Source organism: Mus musculus, chromosome 9, assembly GCF_000001635.26.
Source record: "Mus musculus strain C57BL/6J chromosome 9, GRCm38.p6 C57BL/6J".
Lineage (NCBI taxonomy): Eukaryota > Metazoa > Chordata > Mammalia > Rodentia > Muridae > Mus > Mus musculus.
In genome coordinates this window covers 90,253,068-90,272,074 of record NC_000075.6, presented here as the reverse complement: position 1 = coordinate 90,272,074, position 19,007 = coordinate 90,253,068, and the positions used below count along the sequence as shown (strand labels likewise).

The window sequence follows — 19,007 nt, the reverse complement described above, 5'->3', positions numbered from 1 at the left end:
TAGGTCTCTGCTCACTTCTTAAGATCTGCCTCCTCTGACCAACCTACAAAAGTAGCTTACCTTCATCTTCCTTTACAAACTCCATCCTTTTACTATGTTTTGTTTTGTTAAGCACTTAAAAACACCTTGTGAGGTTGTTCTGAGGGTTCAAATAAGTTGATACAGGAAGTACTAGGAAGCTGGGTGGGGCTAGCACATTCCTGTAATCCTACCACTTGGGAGGTGGAGGCAGGAAGATATCCAAGGCTCAGTGCCAGCCCAGGCTATGTGGAGAGAGCTTGTCTCAGTCCTACATTCCCGACACCCTCAAGTAATCACTGGCAAGTGATGTCTTATAGTTAGGGTCTCTATTGCTGTAATAAAGAACCATGACCAAAAGGCAGGAACCTGGAAGCAGGAACTATGGAGGACTGCTCCACACAGCTTGCCCTCTTATGACTCGCCCGTCACTGTTTCCCCAGCCTGCTTTCTTACTTCATCCAGGACCACCTGCTCAGGGGTGGCACGGTCCACAGTGGGCTGGACCCTCCCACATCAATCATCAATCAAGAAAATGCCTCCCAGACTTGCCAGCTTCCCCCCCCCCCCAATTAAAATTCCTTTTTCCCAAAGGACTATAGCTTGGGTCAAGACAACAAAACACTACCAGCACAGTGGTATTTTAAGCAACCATCCTTATTTCCAGGTCATAAGGGCATTTGTGCAGCAAAACAACTTCTATTTGTTTGCCTTTTAAAATGTGTGAATTATTGTTGTGCTTTATTAGAATATAATCTCCATGAGGCTAGGAAGTCACTGCCAAGTCTCCAGTGTGTGAATCCTACACAGAACGCCCTCCATAAATTTTTTTTCATTCAGTGAACAAACCAGGATGTAGAGAGGCAGTACATACTTTGGCTTCCATTCACAAACTCTACAAATATTTACCGAACACCCACTCTGTACCAGGCAACAGGCGCTCTCATTTTCGTAGTATGAGCCTATGACTGGCTGGACACGGATTTTAAAATCAAAGCTTATTCGGAGTTCAGGGCAGTGTTAAGTAGACTTTCCTTAGTTTTTTTTTAGAAACCCACTCGTGGAATCCACGCTCGCATAAAGAAACAGAACTTTTTCTCCCGGGATAGGGCGGACCTTGAATGCCCAAAAAAACAACTAGTAGAGGACGGGTGGAGCTAGCCTGGATCGCTAAAGAACCCAGGCTACCCACGCTGCGGGGGCGCGGCGGGGGCGGGACTACAAGTCCCAGGCTGCTCAGCGCGCCACGGCCCTGCGGAGGGCGCGGCGCGGGGAGGTGGGCGCTGCGGCGGCGGCCCGGAGGAGCGCGGGGCGGGAGCGCGGGCGCGGGCGCCGGCGGCAGGCCATGCCGGGGGCCGGGGACGGCGTGGAGGAGAGCTGCAGTGGTGGTGAGGGAGCGGTACCGGGAACAGGCTCGGAGGCTGGGGCGGTGGCGGGACGGGAGCCCTCGCGGCTGTGCGGCTACCTGCAGAAGCTGTCGGGCAAGGGCCCGTTGCGCGGCTACCGCAGCCGCTGGTTCGTGTTTGACTCGCGCCGCTGCTACCTCTACTACTTCAAGAGTCCCCAGGACGCTCTGCCGCTCGGCCACCTGGACATCGCCGACGCCTGCTTCAGCTACCAGGGCCGCGATGAGGCTGCGGAGCCCGGAGCAGATCCGCCCACACACTTCCAGGTGCACAGCGCCGGTGCAGTCACCGTGCTCAAGGTGGGACGATCGCGCCCCGGTGCCCACTCGTGTCCCGTCAGCAGATTTCCCCCTCCACCTTCCTTCCTTGTCCCAAAGGCCTCCTCCTGTCCTGCCCAAGCCTCTCTTTGCCACTGCCTACTCTGATTCCTTCCTCATTCTTATCTTTTTTTGCCCTTTACCTGTGCTTGGACTATGAGGCTGAGTCAGGGTTGGGGGTTACACAGCTAATCTTTTGACACTTTGACCCATTATCTCCCGATACGCCTTTCCTCGCTTCCCTCCTGTGTCCACGCTCACCATTCCTTGGATGCTGTGGGAGACCCTCCCACAGTTGCAGGCTTCCACCCTCCATCCCTGCCTAATTTATAACTCCTCCTGTGACCTTGGGTCCTCTGAAAGACCCCTCTGTGCTTCAGCTGCCTGCTCTGTAAAGTGGGGACAACAGTATTGGGATTAAGTGGTTTCCACTCTCAAGTGTTTAGTAAATATGGTACATTGAGTGCTATAGCCAGAGGCAAGTGATACCAGGGCCCCGGGAACTAATTTGCCACAGCCCCCTCTAGAGAGGTCGGGGTACTCCAGCAGTGCCCACTCTTGCTTCTTGGAAAAGGTGGGAGGGGTTGCTTCAGCTTATGGGAGGCTTCCTTAGGCTTCCCCAGAGAGATTTGAGTATTGGAGGCTTGGCAATGGTCACCAGTCCCGGGGCAGCATTTCCCTGTTGCTGAGAGTTCTAAAGGCCAGGACCTTGACATCTCCTAGGAATGGTCCTGTTTGGAGCACCCAAGGGCCTGGACCCCTGGCCTAGGGCTGGGCTGCCTCTCACTCTGGGCCTTGCTCCCCGCTTGGTTCCCTGAGTCTCCACCCTCCTTTTTCTGGCTTCTCTTCCGTCTTGCAAGCTGGGCTTTCTCCAGAGCCACAGGGCTGGGCTTGAAGCAGCAGCCCTCTCAAAGCTGGCCAAGTGGAGAGTGGCCTTGTGAGCATGCAACTGTTCCTGAGCTCTGCAGACCGTGCAGCAGCTGGAGCTGTTCCCTGAAGCCCTTTCTCAGAGCTTTGTCGACTCAGCAGAGTCTGACTGGGGGAACAGGGGTGGAGGGGGGGGGGATGCTGTGATGTTCCCCCCCACTAGCAGATGCATAAAATGTTTCTCTAAAGGAAGCCAAGCAGGCCTGCAGTTCAACTTGAGGTAACTCAGTGTCTGTGTAAACTTGGGACTGGCTCCCAGAGCGTCCACAGGGAGCTTTGTCAGAGGCAGATGCTTGCCCTCTGTGTACATGTGGACCCTGGTGAATTTCCGGTGGAATTGCCTGTGAAAAAAAGAAAACTGAGCTTCCTGTTTCAGATTCTCTCAGATAGCTTTAGAACTCTCTCCCTACCAGGTCTTTCATTTTTTAAAAGCATCTAAGCAGCGGCAGCATCTGCCTAAGTGAAGTTACAGTGCTTAATGGACGGCTTTGGACCTGGATAGATTTGAACTTGCAGCCTGAGTCATCAACCATGTGGATTGGACACATTTTATCACTTCTCTGTCTAGTTCCTGCTTTGGTCTAATAGGAATTTCACCCCTCCCCCGCCCCCACCCACCCACCCCCCCCTCCCCCCGCCCTGTGGATGGCAGCAAGGGCTCTAGGAAACATTACGGAAAAAGGCTGGCACGTTGTAAGCACTACCTGGCAGACATCTAAAACAGCAGGCACTGTCTTTGACCGAATATGTGGTATAGTCTGTTGAATTAAATATTAATTGGGGACTACTTAACAATAGTCATTCTGGTCATATAACAGAATGTTATGGGTAATAAACAGGAAATCAGAGTTGTATGTGTCAGTCTGTCTGTCACAAATGTAAAACTGAGCAAGGAATAAGTTACAGAAATGATACCTTTTATGTAAGGATTAAGAAGTTTATATGCAGTATCAACCTTAAGGATCTATGCTGTGCCCTGCAGGGAGTTGGGAAGCTACGTCATAGAGACAAGCCCTGGTTTCAGGGTGGTAGATAACTCTGATAGGAAGATAGGATTATGGAAGGGGATGGATATTCTAGGGCTTCTACTCTGGCTCTGCAAGGCATTTCACCTGAGACTGGGTCATAGCTGCACCAGGGTTGATTGTGTTTTACAACGTATCCTTCCATAGCCCTGGTCAGCCTTGCACTCAGAGTTTCAGTGCCTCTGCCTCCTGAGAGCAAAGATTTAAACTTTTTTTATTTTACATATATGAGTATATGTATATGTCCTGGTTCCTGCACAGGCCAGAGAAGAAACCTGAAAACTGGAGTTAATTACAGTTGTGAGCTGCAGTGTGGGTGCTGGGAATTGAACCTGGGCCCTCTGTAAAAGCAGGTGCTCTTAAGCTATTACACTTCTGGCCCCTGATACTGTTTTGTTTTGCCTTTTTAAGAGGAGGAGGGGGACACGTTCTCATGGGTTACTGACCCACCTGATTTTCATTCAGATTTTCACAGGCTTCATGAATATTCATGCAGACCTTTTTTTTTAAACTTTCTTTTATTTTATGCCTACATTTATGAAAGTGTGCCGTGCCTGTGTGTGTGTGCTGTGCCTGTGGAGACCAGAAGACTTAATCAGATCTGGAAGCAGAGTTACTGACAGTGGTGAAATACCAGGGAATTGCTAGGAACTGAACCCTGGTCCTCTACGAGCGCAGCAAGTGCTCTTAACCCCTGAGCCGTTTCTCCAGCCCTCATGCAAGACGGTTTCCTATGGAAAGTTAGAGTGTTGGTCTGACAGAGGTGGTGGGAATGGGAAAAGGCAGGGCTTTCCTGAAGAGAAGGGCATCTGAGATTCAGGGGCCAGAGTCAGGGTGGCTTTGTTCTCTAAGTGGATTTTACGAGACTGGGAAGAACTGCTTAAGAGGACCTACATTTGATCCCCAGCACCCAAGTGAAAGCTGGGCATGGCATCAATGTACCTATAACCCTGCTGGAGAGAAACAGGGTCCCTGGAGCTGCCTGGCTAACCAGTCTAGTCAACTGAGGGCTCTAGACACAGCAAGAGACCCTATCTCAAAACATCCAACATTAATTAATCTCTCTCTCTCTCTCTCTCATAAGCATAGGGACAGGCACATACATACATACATGCATACATATACACACAAGGAGAACTTCAGGACACAGTAGTTCCTCCTGAGCTGCTAGAGTAAAAAATGTACATTGGAAAAGCGGGAAAGGACCGGTCATCCTCCTTCTCATGTGATCTGATTCCCGTGAGCATGGAAGCTTAACACAAAGGCCAGGAGAGACCGCGGTTTCCAAAGAGCCGGTGAGGGCTTATCCCTGCTCCAGTTCGAGTCTGCATATAACTGCAGGCGCCATTTCTTCTGGAAAGGATGAGTTAAAAAGAGAAGAAAAGCAGTGATTTGCTTATTACGTATCATCATGTGTTTCTTATTTTAAGCATCTTGCAGCCTTCTCCGGAGAAGCTGTGGCTTCATTGGGCTTTTTCAAAATGCCTGACTGCTTAAGTCTTAATGAAAGCTGAGACTGGAATTTCTTGGTAAACTCCTCTATTCTTAAAGTCAGGGATCTGGTCCAGAGCCCTATTTTACAGATGCAGGAAAGGAGGCCTGAGAAGGGGCTAGGATCTGCCTGAGATCACAAGGCTAGACTCAGGCCATCTGAAAGCAGAGTCTCTGGCAACGGGGAGTGTTCAAGTCCCATTATCTGCTTTGGCAAATCTTCTCTCCAGACTTTGGGTTCTGTCTTGTTTTGGACTAGGTAAAGTCTAGTGGCTTTCTGCCTTCACTCAGTCCCTTGTAATGCAGCGAGTACCTAGAACCTTGTCCTGTCTGGTTCTGCTAGCTGGAGGCATTTTAGCTTTAATGTAGAAGCTACTGCAAAGGCCTAGAAGAGGCAGGTGCTTCCTGTGGAGTGTATGCAGGGTGCTAGAGGCTTCTTTTCCAACTTTCCTGGGACCAGAGGCATACCGATATTTCTAGATTTGAACTGGTATTGGGAGTTAAGAAAGCATGTGACTGAATGTGGGCAAAATTAGGACGTCCTTGCCCTAGCTGATCTCTGCAGTCCTTGGAGCAGGATATATCATCATAGTGGCCACAAAAGAGTTTCCTCCGTGTTCTCCCTTTCTTGTAAGCATTTGGTGCTCACGTGGACATGTGTGTGTTGCCTGTCCGTTTCCGAATCACACGTAACTGAACAACTACGGATCCCTACTCTTCAGCCCCGTTTTGTGAGAGAAGTGCCCATTCCCTGGAGCTGAGCGGCTCTCAGCTTAATGACAAACATTTGTTGGTGTGGGTAATCATAGTGTGCTGGACACAGAATAGATGTGGTAAACCAGTCTCCCTTGCTGAATGCTTCTGCTAAGCTGTTCTGCACTCAGGCGTCTGTGTAAGGTCGTGAAGCATTATTTAATTCTTAAGATGTGGGAACTTGGCTTTTCATTGATGTGTTATGGTTTCTCAGGGAGGCAGTTCCTTAAAGGCAGGCATATCTGTTCAAGTTCCTAAGATAGTAGCTTTCTGTCTCTCCCTGCCTCTCGCATACTCCTTGTTGTAGGGACTCTCTCTACTGTGCCATGTCTAGTCTAGCTCTCTGCCAACTTTTCAGAACAGTGCCTTACATAAAGTAGCTCTGTGCTGTAGACTGAGTGAATATTTATTATCTTTCTCAAAGTTGATATGGAATGTGGGTCTTCATAATTTTTTTTTTTTTTTGGCCTCTGTAAGGTCAGAGCATAAAAGTGTCCTTCCTTAGACATTGAATGAAGACTGGTTGTGTGTTAGACACAGGAAGTGCCAGATCACACATTCATATGTCCTTGCCAGTCACTGATGCCTTGGCATTCAGAACTATGAAGAATAAATTTCTGCTTAAGCCACTCGGTCTATGACAGCAGTATCATCGTCATCATCACCATCTTCATTTGCATGTGTGGTGTATGTGTGTGTGCATGGCATATGCATGTGAGTGTTTATGCAAACAGAAGCCAGGAGGACATTTGGGGCATCTTCCTTTATTGCTGTCTGCCTGTTCCCTTGAGACAGAGTTGTTCACTGAAGCCAGTAAGTTGTTGGGTTCTGCCTTTTTGTATCATACCCACCCCAACACACGCACATGCACATGCACATGCACACACACAGAGTCACAGAATACTAGGGTTACAGTCATATACTGCCATGGCCAACTTTTTACGTGGGTGCTAGAAATTCAAACTCAGGTCCTCATGGTTGCATAGCAAGCTGAGCCCTCTCCACAGCTCCAGTGAAGGTCCCTCCCACCCATCCACCCCCCCACCCCCCCACCTAAACTAAAACAAGAAACCCAAGCCAACCTTTGTTACCTGAAGGAAAGTCATTATCACCAGTAAGCATGGATATTAGCGTGACCTCTGACCCTTTAGACCTGATCGTCTAGAACTTTCAAATGTACAGATGTTTTAAAAACATGTTTGCCACATGTCATGAGAGTGGCTGCCATTCAGTAAAAAGCCAGGAAATGTCACAGGCAGTCGGCATCCAAAAGAAGGTTCTAATTCAGCCCTCCCCAGAGGGAAGAGTGTGCAGTCCGTCCTGTATGTGGGAGTTTGTGGTGTCTTCCCTGCCCACGGTTTGGACTCTGGGGACACTGTTCTAGCAAGAGCAAACTGTTTTACGGAAAGGGGCATAGCATAAATACTTGAGGCTGCAAAGGCCACGCCATCTCTGTCATTACTCTGTCCTATTGTAGTCCAGACACAGGCTATGCTGGGTATAGCTGGGTTCCCAAAATTTGAATTTCACGTAATTCATGTAATTTTCTTATGTCACAAGAGATTTTTCTTCTGATTTTTTTTCCCTAACCATTTACAAATACTCATTTTTAAAACTCTGTTGCTCTTGGGCAACACCAAAGTAAACAGCATCTGGCCCTGAGGAGGGAGGACTCCTACTGTAGGGTCACTGGCCCTGAGGAGGAAAGACTCCTAGAGTAGGGTCATGTTTAGACCCAGCCATGTTCCCTTCGCCTCACTGGGCTTACAGCAGGATTCGGGTCTCTGCTCCTAAGAGCTGGAGCAGTCAGTGAATGGTAAGCAGACATTGATGACTGTTCTCCCAGGTGGCTGTCTTCATCCATCTGGACTGCTATAGCATCCTGTACACTAAGTAGCTTACAAATATCGGAAATGGGTTACTTACAGTTGTAGGGCCTGGGAAATCTGAGCCCAGGGTGTAAGCAGATTTAGTCTGCTCACTCTGCTTCGCAGACGATACCTTCTGGCTGGGCACTCACGTGGTAGAACTTAACCCCTACTTCAAAACAATCCCATTTAACCAACTTTACTCCCTCTTTTTTTCCCTTGACATAGGGTCTCATGTAGCCCAAGCTGGCCTTGGGCTCATATAGCCTTGAACTCAGATCCTCCTGCCTTCTCTTCCAAGTGGTAGGGCTATAGGTGTGCACCACATCTGGTTTATGTAATGCTAGAGATTGAACCCCAGGATTCATGCATGCTAGGTAAGCCCTCTACCAACTGAGCCACATCCCCAGCCCTTTTATCTTCATTTAAAGACAAAGTAATTAGTTTTATCAAAGCCTTCAACGATGATTGTGTGTGTGTGTGTGTGTGTGTGTGTGTGTGTGTGTGTGTGTGTGTGTACACCTACAGAACAATCTTGGAAACAATGAACAGGTTCATGGTTCCTTCAGCTTGGGTGCACCCTTTCCAACAAGGAGCTTCCTTCGAAGGAATTCTTTATTCTGTAAAGGTAAACAGGAGTCCATGCTCACAGGTGTAATAACAACAAAAACAGAAGTCCCTGAGAAGCTACCACAATTGGACATGGAGCCGGCACATCCTAGTACTCAGAGGGCTGTACAGAGTTGCATTTCTGCACCAGTGAGATGGCATTCAGGTGTGAAGCTGGGTCTTCTGATTGCTCCGCTACAATGTATAAACAGAGGTGGACTGTGGAGGTAACTGGGCTGAGGAAGGCTGTCGCTAAGTAATAATGTAGCCTTGTGTCTACACCCAATTACCTCTCAAACCAGGAAGATGACAGTCCTAGCAACAGAGGTCTAAGTGTTTCTCTTCTGTTGTCAGTAGCCTAATTGGGGTCTTTTCAGATGACTTACACTCTATCTGTCCACTGGCCTTCCAAAGTCCTATTGCAGAGTCAATCAAGGGTTAGGAAACCTTTGTACCAGGCTCAGTTCAGTTTGTTCTTTTATTCCCAGGATCAATGGAGGAAAGGCATGCTTTCCACATGCAAGATAAATGAGTGATTCTGACAGCCGCTAGCCACAGAATACATGAATTCGGTTGATCCCTTGGGGAATTCCCCTAGATAAGGAACCTGTAAAGAGCTTGGGCCCTGGAGTCAGGCTTCCAATGGGTGAATTCCTGCCTCACCTGCCTGTTGTGTGCTGTTGAGCAAGAGACTCTAGCTAATGATGGTTTCTACTTTATTAGCAGCCAATAACAGGCGGTTAACTTTGGGAAGTGCTTGGACAGAACCTGGGACACTACTGGCAACATTTTAAAATTAAATGTTAAGTGTATAAATGGATAGAGAAAATGTGTCCCAGACAGTGAGGTTTTGTTGAGTCATGAAGAATTAAATTGCGTCATTTGCAGGAAAATGGATTGATGTAGAGAATGCCGTGCTAAGCAAAATAACCTAGACTCAGAAAGAAAAAATGTCACATGTTCTCTCTCATGCGGAGTCTAGAATTAAAACATTATGTGTGTTTACAAGGTTACATCTCTGTGTGTGTGTGCATATACATACATGTATGAAACGTGTATATGAATGAGAGGGTACATGAAACATGAAAGAAAGGGAACGACTTGGGAAGAGGAAGGGACTCAATGGGAGGGGACTAAAAAGAGTATTGGGGGGATGGTGGAAATACATCGTGTATATATAATATGAAAGTCATAATGAAACCTATTGATTTTTATAATACAACTGATATATGCTAAAAGTATAAATGCTAAAAGTAAATATTTTCAAGTAGATAAATGTAGAATTGGAGATATCTCCAACAGTAGTTTCTAAAGTATCTTTGCTTTGTCATGGCTAAGAGTGCTGACACCTGTGGTGATAGCCTGAGAGGACCTGCCCCACCCTGCCCCGCCCCAGACTTCTCTTCCTGATGCCTAACCGGGTGTTTCACATTTTTTCCCCCTGTGTACATAGCCAGTTCGTTTCCTCTTCCAAGATAACTGTCTCCTGGGAAATAGAGGGGTCACTGTGGTGGCTTGAATGAGAATGGTCCCCATAGGCTCATATATTTTAATGCTTGCTCCCCAGTTGATGGAAGTAGGATTAGGAGGTGTGCCCTTGTTGGAGGAGGTGTGTCACTGGGAGTGGGCTTTAGGGTTTCAAAGTCAGCTCTCCCTGCCTCCAGGTTGTCTTCTTAACGTGTGTGCTCTCAGCTACTGCTGCAGTGCCATGCCTGCCTGCCTGCTGCCATGCTCCCCTCCATGGTGGTCATAGACTCTATTACCCTCTTGAACCCTGAGCCCCCAATTAAATTCTTTCTTTTGTAAGTTGCCTTGGTCTTGATATTTTGTCACAGCAATAGAAAATTAACTAAAAGGAGTACCAAGTGTACTTGATACTGATTTCCTCCCGGACAAAGGATCTGCAGGGGATGACGGGTCTCTTGGTTGAACCACTTAACAATAAGCCACTGGTTGCAGCCTCCCCATCTCTAGTTAGAACAGAGTACAAACAGTAACCCTCTTCCTCCCAAAAGGACGGGAGGACCCTATTGATGTACAAGTGATTCTCAGACTGGGAAAGAGAAAGGAGTTTTGATTAAGAATTTGGTGTGAGTGGGAATTTCCCTAAGTCCTCACGGGCCAGGGAGGGCTCTGCTGAGTTTAGTTTGCTTTCATGGGATGCCTGCGGTATGGTCATCGGGAGTTGGGAAGTGATGATACCTCTGAGTAGTTTTCTGTAAATCCCCTCCACCAAAAGCACTCAGTTCGGATAATGCCCTGGGACTGGAAAGCTATAGGGCCTTGTGCAGGCCAGAAGCCACGAGGGCCCGGGAGACTGTCTCACCAGGATTTTCACTTCTGTGCCAGGGATCCTTATGCTGGCACAGCAAGCACTTAACTAACACTGAGCCATCTCCCTAGCCGCTGTCTAACTTCATCAAGAAAAATCCCTGGGGAGAAGATGAGCCAGGAGAGTTAGGCTTTGGTAGAATGGTGGAGCTGCCTGATGACCTAGTGCCTCTTGCGTGTGCAGAAACGTCCCCAGGGAGATGAGAGTCTGAACCATCTAGTGAGGTTTTATCCCGTGTTTGGCTCAACTTTTGCAAAGATTGTATGGAGAAGAGGAATTGGGGGGCTTCAGGAGGAGGACCTTCTGGCCTCCTCTGCTTTCACTACTGGGCCTTTCTTGCAGCAGAGTGCCTCAAGGCAGCCCAAGCGCTCCTGCCTGGAGGATGGCCGGCCAGTGTTATCAGGATGTTGATCTTGGATTAAAGGAATTACTTCTAGGCAGCCAGCCCAGTTTGGGAAGACTGTGTAGGGAAGGTGGCCTGACTTTCTAAATGTGATTGCCGCCAGCTACTTACCCAGCAGGCCTTATAGGGCCAGGTCCTGACGGGTCTCCAGCTGGAGTCAACTATCACCTCTGGCCTCAGGGAGCGCTTATCTTGTGTGTACACTGGAATGTGATCAGGGCACTGTCGTTAAATGGCTCTGTGGTCTGGAGGAGGTCATTCTGTGTTGGTGCTCTGCCCATTGCTCCAAAGTCAGAACTAGAGAGTCCCCCGAGATAAGCCTGCCCTTCCCCTGCATATAACACATTGAGGAAAACGATTCCCCGCTGTGACTTCATCTTAGAGCTAAACTCTCCTGCAGACACATGGCCCACACTGTTGGAGGATACCTGCTCCACAGTAAATCCATTACTAGGAAATCAGGCTTATGTTCTAACAGTCTTATACATACTCTCAATTGTTCATTTAACACTTTGTTTTGGACATAAATTGAGGAAGCTTAATTGCACGAAGTTTGGAAATGGACGGTAGAGATTATAAACTTCCAGTGGGAGCTGACCAAACAGAAGCAGGGATGGGTCTGTGCCTCATCCTCTCCCACGCCTTTGTGATAAAGTGTTTACCAAAGGAAGTAGGCTTTTGGCTAGAGCAAATCCTCTAACCGTAAGAAGGGAACTTAACAGTTTACCAAACTCTCACATGTGCCATTCCAGAGGTAACAGGCTAGCAAGACTTTTCCTGTCCTTTGAAGAAATGTGGCTTCCTCGGAACAGTGGTCCTGAAAGTGGCTATGTAGAGCAAGTCTCCGATGCTGTGGAAGGACAATGGTGGGCTTCCTGCCCTCCTGGAGACTCAGCCATGCTCAGTAGGCCAGTGTAGGCTTCAACGGTCTGCATTTCCAGTGGATATCCCTGCCCTTCTGCTGTAGATCTCTGGCCTCTCCTCTCTGCTTTGTGGGTCACGAGTGACTGTTCTTTAGGGTACTGTTTGATGATGGCCATGATGTCATAGGGCACCTTGGGAGAGCCGTTACTCCTTCCATTACATGAGTTCCGGGGATGGACTTCGGTCGCCTTCTCTCTGGCCTTTGATGGTAAAGCAAACTATCAGAACCACATGGGTGGAAACAGTGAAGTGTGAGCCCTTTCTTCTCAGGTTAGCAGTCTGTGGTTTACAGCTGCAGTCGGCTTTGCATTCTGGGTTTCTGTGCTCTGGGAGGAGGCAGTGTTGGAGCAGGGCTGGCCAGCAGGCCCCTGGCTCAGGCCACAGGAGTTCCTACTTGACTTTGCAGTGTCAGAGCCACCATAATGGAGCTCTCTTGGAAGCTTCCCGTGCTCCCTTCCTCTGGAACTGAACGCATTTGACAGGCTTTGCCGTTTCCTGAGAGGAAGAGCAGGCCCAGGGAGTGGCCTTGCCCGTGCAGGCATCCTGAAGAACCTTGCCTGCGTGGATAGCCCGAGATGAGATGTAGTTCAGCCAGCACCTCACAGGCTGGCCGTGAGTGCTGCACCTATGCCTTCATACTTTCAGCCTGTCTTCTGATTTGCTAGTGGACTTTCTTCTAAGTCCATCACCAGCAATTGCCCTTCCCCCAACAGCAGGGTCCCACTGCGGGCCAGGCTGGCCTGGAACTCGCCACGCAGCCCATGTTAACCTCAGCCTCTCAGCAGTGGAATGTTGGGATTACAGGTGTGAGTCCCTGTACTTGGCTGCCATCTATAATGGTATCAAGTTAAAGGTCCTTTAAGAAACTGCTTTTCTCTTGAAGATTTTTTTTTTAATATGGAACACCTCACAGGTTGACTTACCATTTCTTCATGGGGCCACACCAATCTTCTCTGCTGGTCTAGTGTTAGCCTATGTGCCGCCCAAGCTAGCACAAGCATTTGCTTTGTAAAGCATACTGCTCGGATGCTGAGGGCAGCAGCACCGTCCAGCTGGGCACCCATCAGTAAGTAAGAAGCACAGAAAGTGTCCAGCCCTCACAAAGGAGCTGGCTTAGAGTTCAAGTGGTTATTTTCATAAGATATGTGAAAATGCTAATTTCTATGAGCAATTTAAAGACTTAACCAATGAGAATTTATTGTTTTCCCTAGTAGTGTGGAGTAGGTGAAATCGCATCTTGTCCTCTGAGGAGCAGAAGGCCCATTATTAGCTGCCTCAGCCTCTCACTTGGGCTCAAAAAACCTTCCAGAGGAAGCATGTATTTTTCCATTAGTATGGACCACAATCCCTCGAGATTGTTTCTAGGCTCATACATGATTGTGAAACACTCAAAAGAAAACATTGGAAGCTGAAGTCTGTTAGACGTGGGATGTTGTCTGCCATCCATCTTAACTTTGTTTTGTATTATCAGACTTATCAGCTTTTATTGCTTATGGGGAAAGTTCCTTGGAAATGAGTATAATCTTTCTTAAGTTGAAGACGTGAGGCCCTTCCCATTAACCGCCATTACAGCCTTTGGGAACGTGGGTAAAACCTTTCCTGTGGTGTATGCAGCTTCCTAGTATGCAGACTTCCCATCTGCATGTGTGTCCTTCCGTCTCACTTCTGTGTTACTGTTGAATCTGCTGTTGCAGCTCTTAAATGCAGTGGGACCTGACCCCTGAGGAGGAAGTCAGATCTTATGCAGATCCGAAGCCACTGTCACGAATAACGGGCTCATTGGAGAAATGAAAGATTGGCTCTGTGGGGGACGTGGGATGCTGAGGTAGTTAGGTGGGAGGTAGTGTTGTGGAAGCAGAACTGACCTGCTCATCCATTGTGCAGGAGGAAGGACATGGTCCTGTGGTGTGGGCAGTGTGGGCCCTGGCCCTGGCCAGATGAGTTGGCCTTTGAAAACATCCAAGGGTTTGGAAAGCGAAGCCTAGAAACAGCCATCCTGTTGGAGGGCCTGCTGCAGAGGCGTGGCTAGTTTAAGAGCTTGGTCAGGGTATCAGCAGATCTGGTGGGCCTGCTCTGTGTGAACGTTTAAACGTGATCTAAAGATTGCTTGCTGCTTTCCATTTCTCTTCACTGTAGTTTTAAACATTTGTTTATTTTATGTGTACGAATGTTTTTGCCTGCTTGTATATCTGTGCACCACACACCTGCCTGGTACCCTCAGATGTCAGAACACAGTGTTGGATTCCCTGGAACTAGAACTATGATAGTTGTGTGCTGCCTTGCGGGTGTTGGGAATTGAACCCTGTTCTCTACCAGAACAAGTGCTCTCCACCACAGCCCTGCTGCTTTCTATTTTTAAACCATGTCCTTAAGTAGAACTGTGGTTGCATGCACCCAGTGAAAGCACCTCGTGGACTGCTGCTCTTGCTCTCTCAGCACCAGGGTACCATGCCTGTGCTCCAGAACCGAGGCCCTGTGCACTGGTTGATGAGTGCGTGGCCTCCGGTGTGCCCCTAAAACCAGCACCGCCATAGGGTTTAAGTTAAACTTCAGTGTGGTTCAAGGTCATCAACCTTTCAGCGTTTGAGAAAAGCCATAGAGGAACTTCTGTTTCCTGCTGAAATACAGAGAATGGAGTCTGTCTTAGGCAGACTCTCATCCTCCTCAGGAGTGGGGCATGCAGACTTTGAGTTTGAGAGTGGCAGGACACTGGCTGAGAAAGCTGGGTGAACAAAACACCCCCGCCCCATGAGTGTAGCACCTGTCAAGTCAGAACAGCACCCGGGAGCCGGATGCTAGGGAGCGGGATGCTAGGGAGCGGGATGCTAGGGAGCGGGATGCTAGGGAGCGGGATGCTAGGGAGCCGGATGCTAGGGAGCAGGATGCAGCCCGGATGCTAGGGAGCAGGATGCAGCCGGAATGCTAGTGTAAGCCTTACCCAGCTCACAGGTGGGGATGTGGGGATGCTTAGGCTCCATGCATAGGCAGGTAGATGATGCTATTTGGGGAGAGTATTATGAGGCTTAGATGACTCTGTAGAACAAAATGGTTTTATTGACAGTGTTACATTACTATCATGCAAACGCGGATGGCTGGAGGCTGGAGAGCCTGTACTTCATTACAGTTTTGTTTTGTTTTGTTTTGTTTTGTTTTAAAGAAAATTGGTGTATGTGTTTATAGAAAAATGTTCAGACAGAAGGACACCAAAGTTTTGGGAGGGACCATTTCTGGTGATGTAGTTATGGTCACTTTATTTTCTAATTTGTTGTCCAAATTCATCACAGGAGTGAGTGTGTGTGTGTGTTCCTTATTGCTTGACATTAAAGTCTAAATTTGTGACCAGAGAGGTGACTTCCTGGCTAAGAGTACTCGATGTTTTCATAGAGACCCCGGGCTTCGCTCCCAGCACCCACGTGGCAGCTCACAACCATATATAGCTCCATCCAGTTCCAGGAGATGTGACACCCTTTTCATATCCTCACAGGCACCAGGCACACACTCATATATACAAAACAAAATAAATATTGAAAAACCTGAAATTTAAAATGAACTTTTAGGCTAAGCACACGGGAGGCAGAGATAAGTGGATCTCTGAGTTTGAGTCTAGACTGGCCTACATAGAGAGTTCCAGGGTAGCAAGGGTGAGATCCTGTCTGAGAAGGGGAGAGAGAGAGAGAGAGAGAGAGAGATTAAAATGCACTTTCATAAAAGTGCAGAAGAGTAAGGTCTTCGAGGTAGCAGAACGACACTGGGTCTGGGCAGAGCATGGATTCCCTGCAGAGCAGTGGCAGCCTGAGACTCCACATCAGATCTTCAGGCTTCTCGGTTTAGTTGTGGCATTTTTAGTCACATGGATATTTTCTTTGCTTGCTTACATTGAGGCTTTAGAAAGACTTTCTGTTCCAAGAAAGTAGAAATGTGAGGACATTCCTTCCACGTTGCTAGGGGAGAGAGTCAACCCTGTGACTCAGCCTGGAGCCAGCCCCCCAGAGTTGGGGGTGGGGGGTGGGGGGCAGAGAATCAGCTAGTGACTTGCAGTTTCAAGTCTGTCCTTCTGGCTGTCACTTCTGGCCAGGACTATGCCCAAAGCAGACCTCACCGCTTGCTGACCAAACTCTCTTTCCCGTTGATCTCTCTCCACTCCATGGCTCTGTAAGTCCAGCCCTTCCTTCATCTCCTGAAAAAATGCAATAGAAATCTAAGGGTCTCTTAACCCAAGAGGCAGAAGAGACAAACAGTCTTAACTATGTAGACATTTCCTTGTAACTTTGTGGATTTTAATCCATTCATTAATTTAGCAAGTTCACTAACTTGTTCATCTAATGATTTGTATTTAATATATTAAGTCTTGAATCAATTTTGAAGTAATTCTCCACTATGACAAGTTTCTCATATACGTTGTAATACATAGTGATTTTATTTTTTTCCAGATGTTTGACTGGTTGTCAGTGCCATTATTCAGTAGGTAATCCTTTCTCCACTGGTTTGATTTGAATTGTTACTTAAATACTCATTTATACACTTAACCTTGTATTTTGATTTGCTAGCAGTACATATTCTTGCTTTAATTATTGTGGCTTTATAATATGCTTGACTAGGATAGGACAGTTCCATGCCCGTTATTTCAGAGTGAACTTCAAAAGCGTTTTATGGTCTTTTTGCCAAGCTTTGAATTTGGACCAGACTTTTTTAGTCTGGAGAAATGAAAGATATCTCAGTTATATAGCTGTGGTGTGTGTGTGTGTGTGTGTGTGTGTGTGTGTGTGTGTGTTACTAATCTTTAAAACTGCTTAATGGGCTGGAGAGATGGCTCAGTGGTTAAGAGCACCAACTGCTCTTCCAGAGGTCCTGAGTTCAAATCGTAGCAACGACATGGTGGCTCACAACCATCTGTAATGAGATCTGATGCCCTCCTCTGGTGTGTCTGAAGACAGCTACAGTGTACTTACATATAATAAATAAATCTTTAAAACTCGTTCATTCAGAAAGCAGCCAGTCTGAGAAAACAGTGGATTAACATTCGAAAAAGATCTGTCTTGTGTCTCACCTCCAGCCAGCTCAGCATTTTATGTCGATCTTGATGAGCAAGAGTCTCATAGTTTGCTGCTGGGTAGAAGAAAACGTTTGCTTTCGAACTGTCTCCGCGACAGGAATCACTTAGGTCTTCTTAAGATCTGTGTCCCTTAGACTAACTGCTAGGACACGGTGCTGGCTTCTCTCTAATGCACCATTGTCTCCTTTTCATCTTTAGGGGGGCTTGGGATCAGTTCTTAGGAATGGGGCCATGGACCAGGGAATTATGGTTTATAAATGTACAGACTAAGTGTGGGGGTGGGGAGACAGAGACATGCACCACACATTCAGGGATGTGCGTGTATGTGTGTATATTCATACAGAGGCCAGAGGACAATTTTAGCTGTTATTCTTGGGTGCTTTCTATGTCCCCTTTCTCTCTTTTGTGTGTGTGTGTTTGTTTTTGAGACAAGGTTTCTTGTTGGCCTGAAGTAGGTTGACGTCTAACCAACAAGGCCTAAAGTAGGCTGACATCTAACCAGCAGCCCCTGGGATCCCTTTGCTGTGTCTCTCCAGCGCTGGAATTATAAACGTATGTTACTGATGCTGCTACTTTCCTTTTTCCTTTGCCTTCCTCTTTTTTGTAATGTGGGTTTGGGGATCGAACTCAGTCCCTCGTACTTCCAAGGCAAGCACGCTCCCAACCCAGCCCTCCCAATTACAGAGTTCTGATAGGTGAGCATTCTCAACTGGAGGAGTGGAGTCCCAGCGAGTGAACAGCTGAGGCGAGGCAGTCACAAGCAGAGACTGCGCTAACAGGTGAAGCCCAGCTCCCTGGCTTTGCTGCTAAGTCCTCAGCCAGGCTCCCCAGTAATACGTCCTACCGTGGTGAGCCCTTAAGAGAGGTCTGCTGAAAAGGTTTGCATAGTTAATGACATAAAAGTCTAAGTCAGGCAAAGGGACCAGTAAGTGTTATACAATATACATCGTATCTGGGCCGTCGACATATAAAATGGACAATAAATTCTTTTGACACTTCTAATTTCTTTATTTTAAAAAAGAAATTTCTGCTGAAATCAACAACCTTGGAATTAAATAAATGACTTAGTGTAGTATTATTTTGAGCACCGAGGTGAAAGCTGTCTGGGTTGGAGGAAAGGCAGTTCTTAGGGTCCTCAAGAAGGAACAGAAAGCCAGGGCCTGACTCATCTATGGGTGAGTGGGTTCCTCGATTCAATACTGTGGTGGCTTAAGTATAAGAACTTGTGGCAGCAGCTGGAGCATCACATGGTACTTCTTAGGCAGCTGCCAATAACAGTTCCTCCTCAACCGAATGAGGCATGCCAGGCACCATTCTCTGATTTTCCTCCTCAACCGAATGAGGCATGCCAGGCACCATTCTCTGATTTTCCTCCTCAACTGAATAAGGCATGCCAGTCACCATTCTCTGATTTTCCTCCTCAACTGAATGCCAGGCACCATTCTCTGATATCATGGCTCTTAGAAGCATTACATGGGTACCATGCTACAGTTGTTCCCATAAAGCCTTTATCTGCCTCACCTCTCACCTCCATCCAACTGTAGAGGAGACAGCCAAGGTGGTTGCCCAAGATGTTTGGTTTGGACTGGGACTGCCCAGTTGAATTTGAGAATCTGAGTGTTCTTGAGACAGCAGCAACAACGGAACATAAGAAATCAGGCACATATTTGCCTCTCATCATTGTTCAAGACACCAAATTCCTAGATCCAGTGAGATCGGCACATTTGGCTTGTCTTAGAGAACAACAAAACAGTAACTAGCCCTTCATCCCTTCTTCTGGCTCTGCCCTTCTTTTACATTATTCCCTGAGCCTTGGAAGGGGTAAGGTAAATGTCCCATGTGTGGCTTTGCATTTTTTTGGCCATTTATTCTCAGTGCTTG

General features: G+C 47.5%; 1 protein-coding gene across 2 annotated transcripts in view; it reads left to right on the top strand.

Annotated features, from left to right (window-relative positions):
- The first annotated feature begins 1,302 nt into the window (after positions 1–1,302).
- The window catches only part of Tbc1d2b (TBC1 domain family, member 2B), a 68,726-nt gene continuing 51,021 nt past the window's right edge, over positions 1,303–19,007 (top strand). Inside the window, exon 1 of one of the 2 annotated variants that reach the window (XR_001778980.2) lies at positions 1,303–1,723. Coding sequence is in view for 1 of the 2 variants with exons in the window: in NM_194334.2 (NP_919315.2) it covers positions 1,364–1,723 (360 nt within the window). In the remaining variant the exon portion in view is untranslated. The remainder of the gene's footprint in view (positions 1,724–19,007) is intronic. The other variant, NM_194334.2, reaches the window with a different exon arrangement.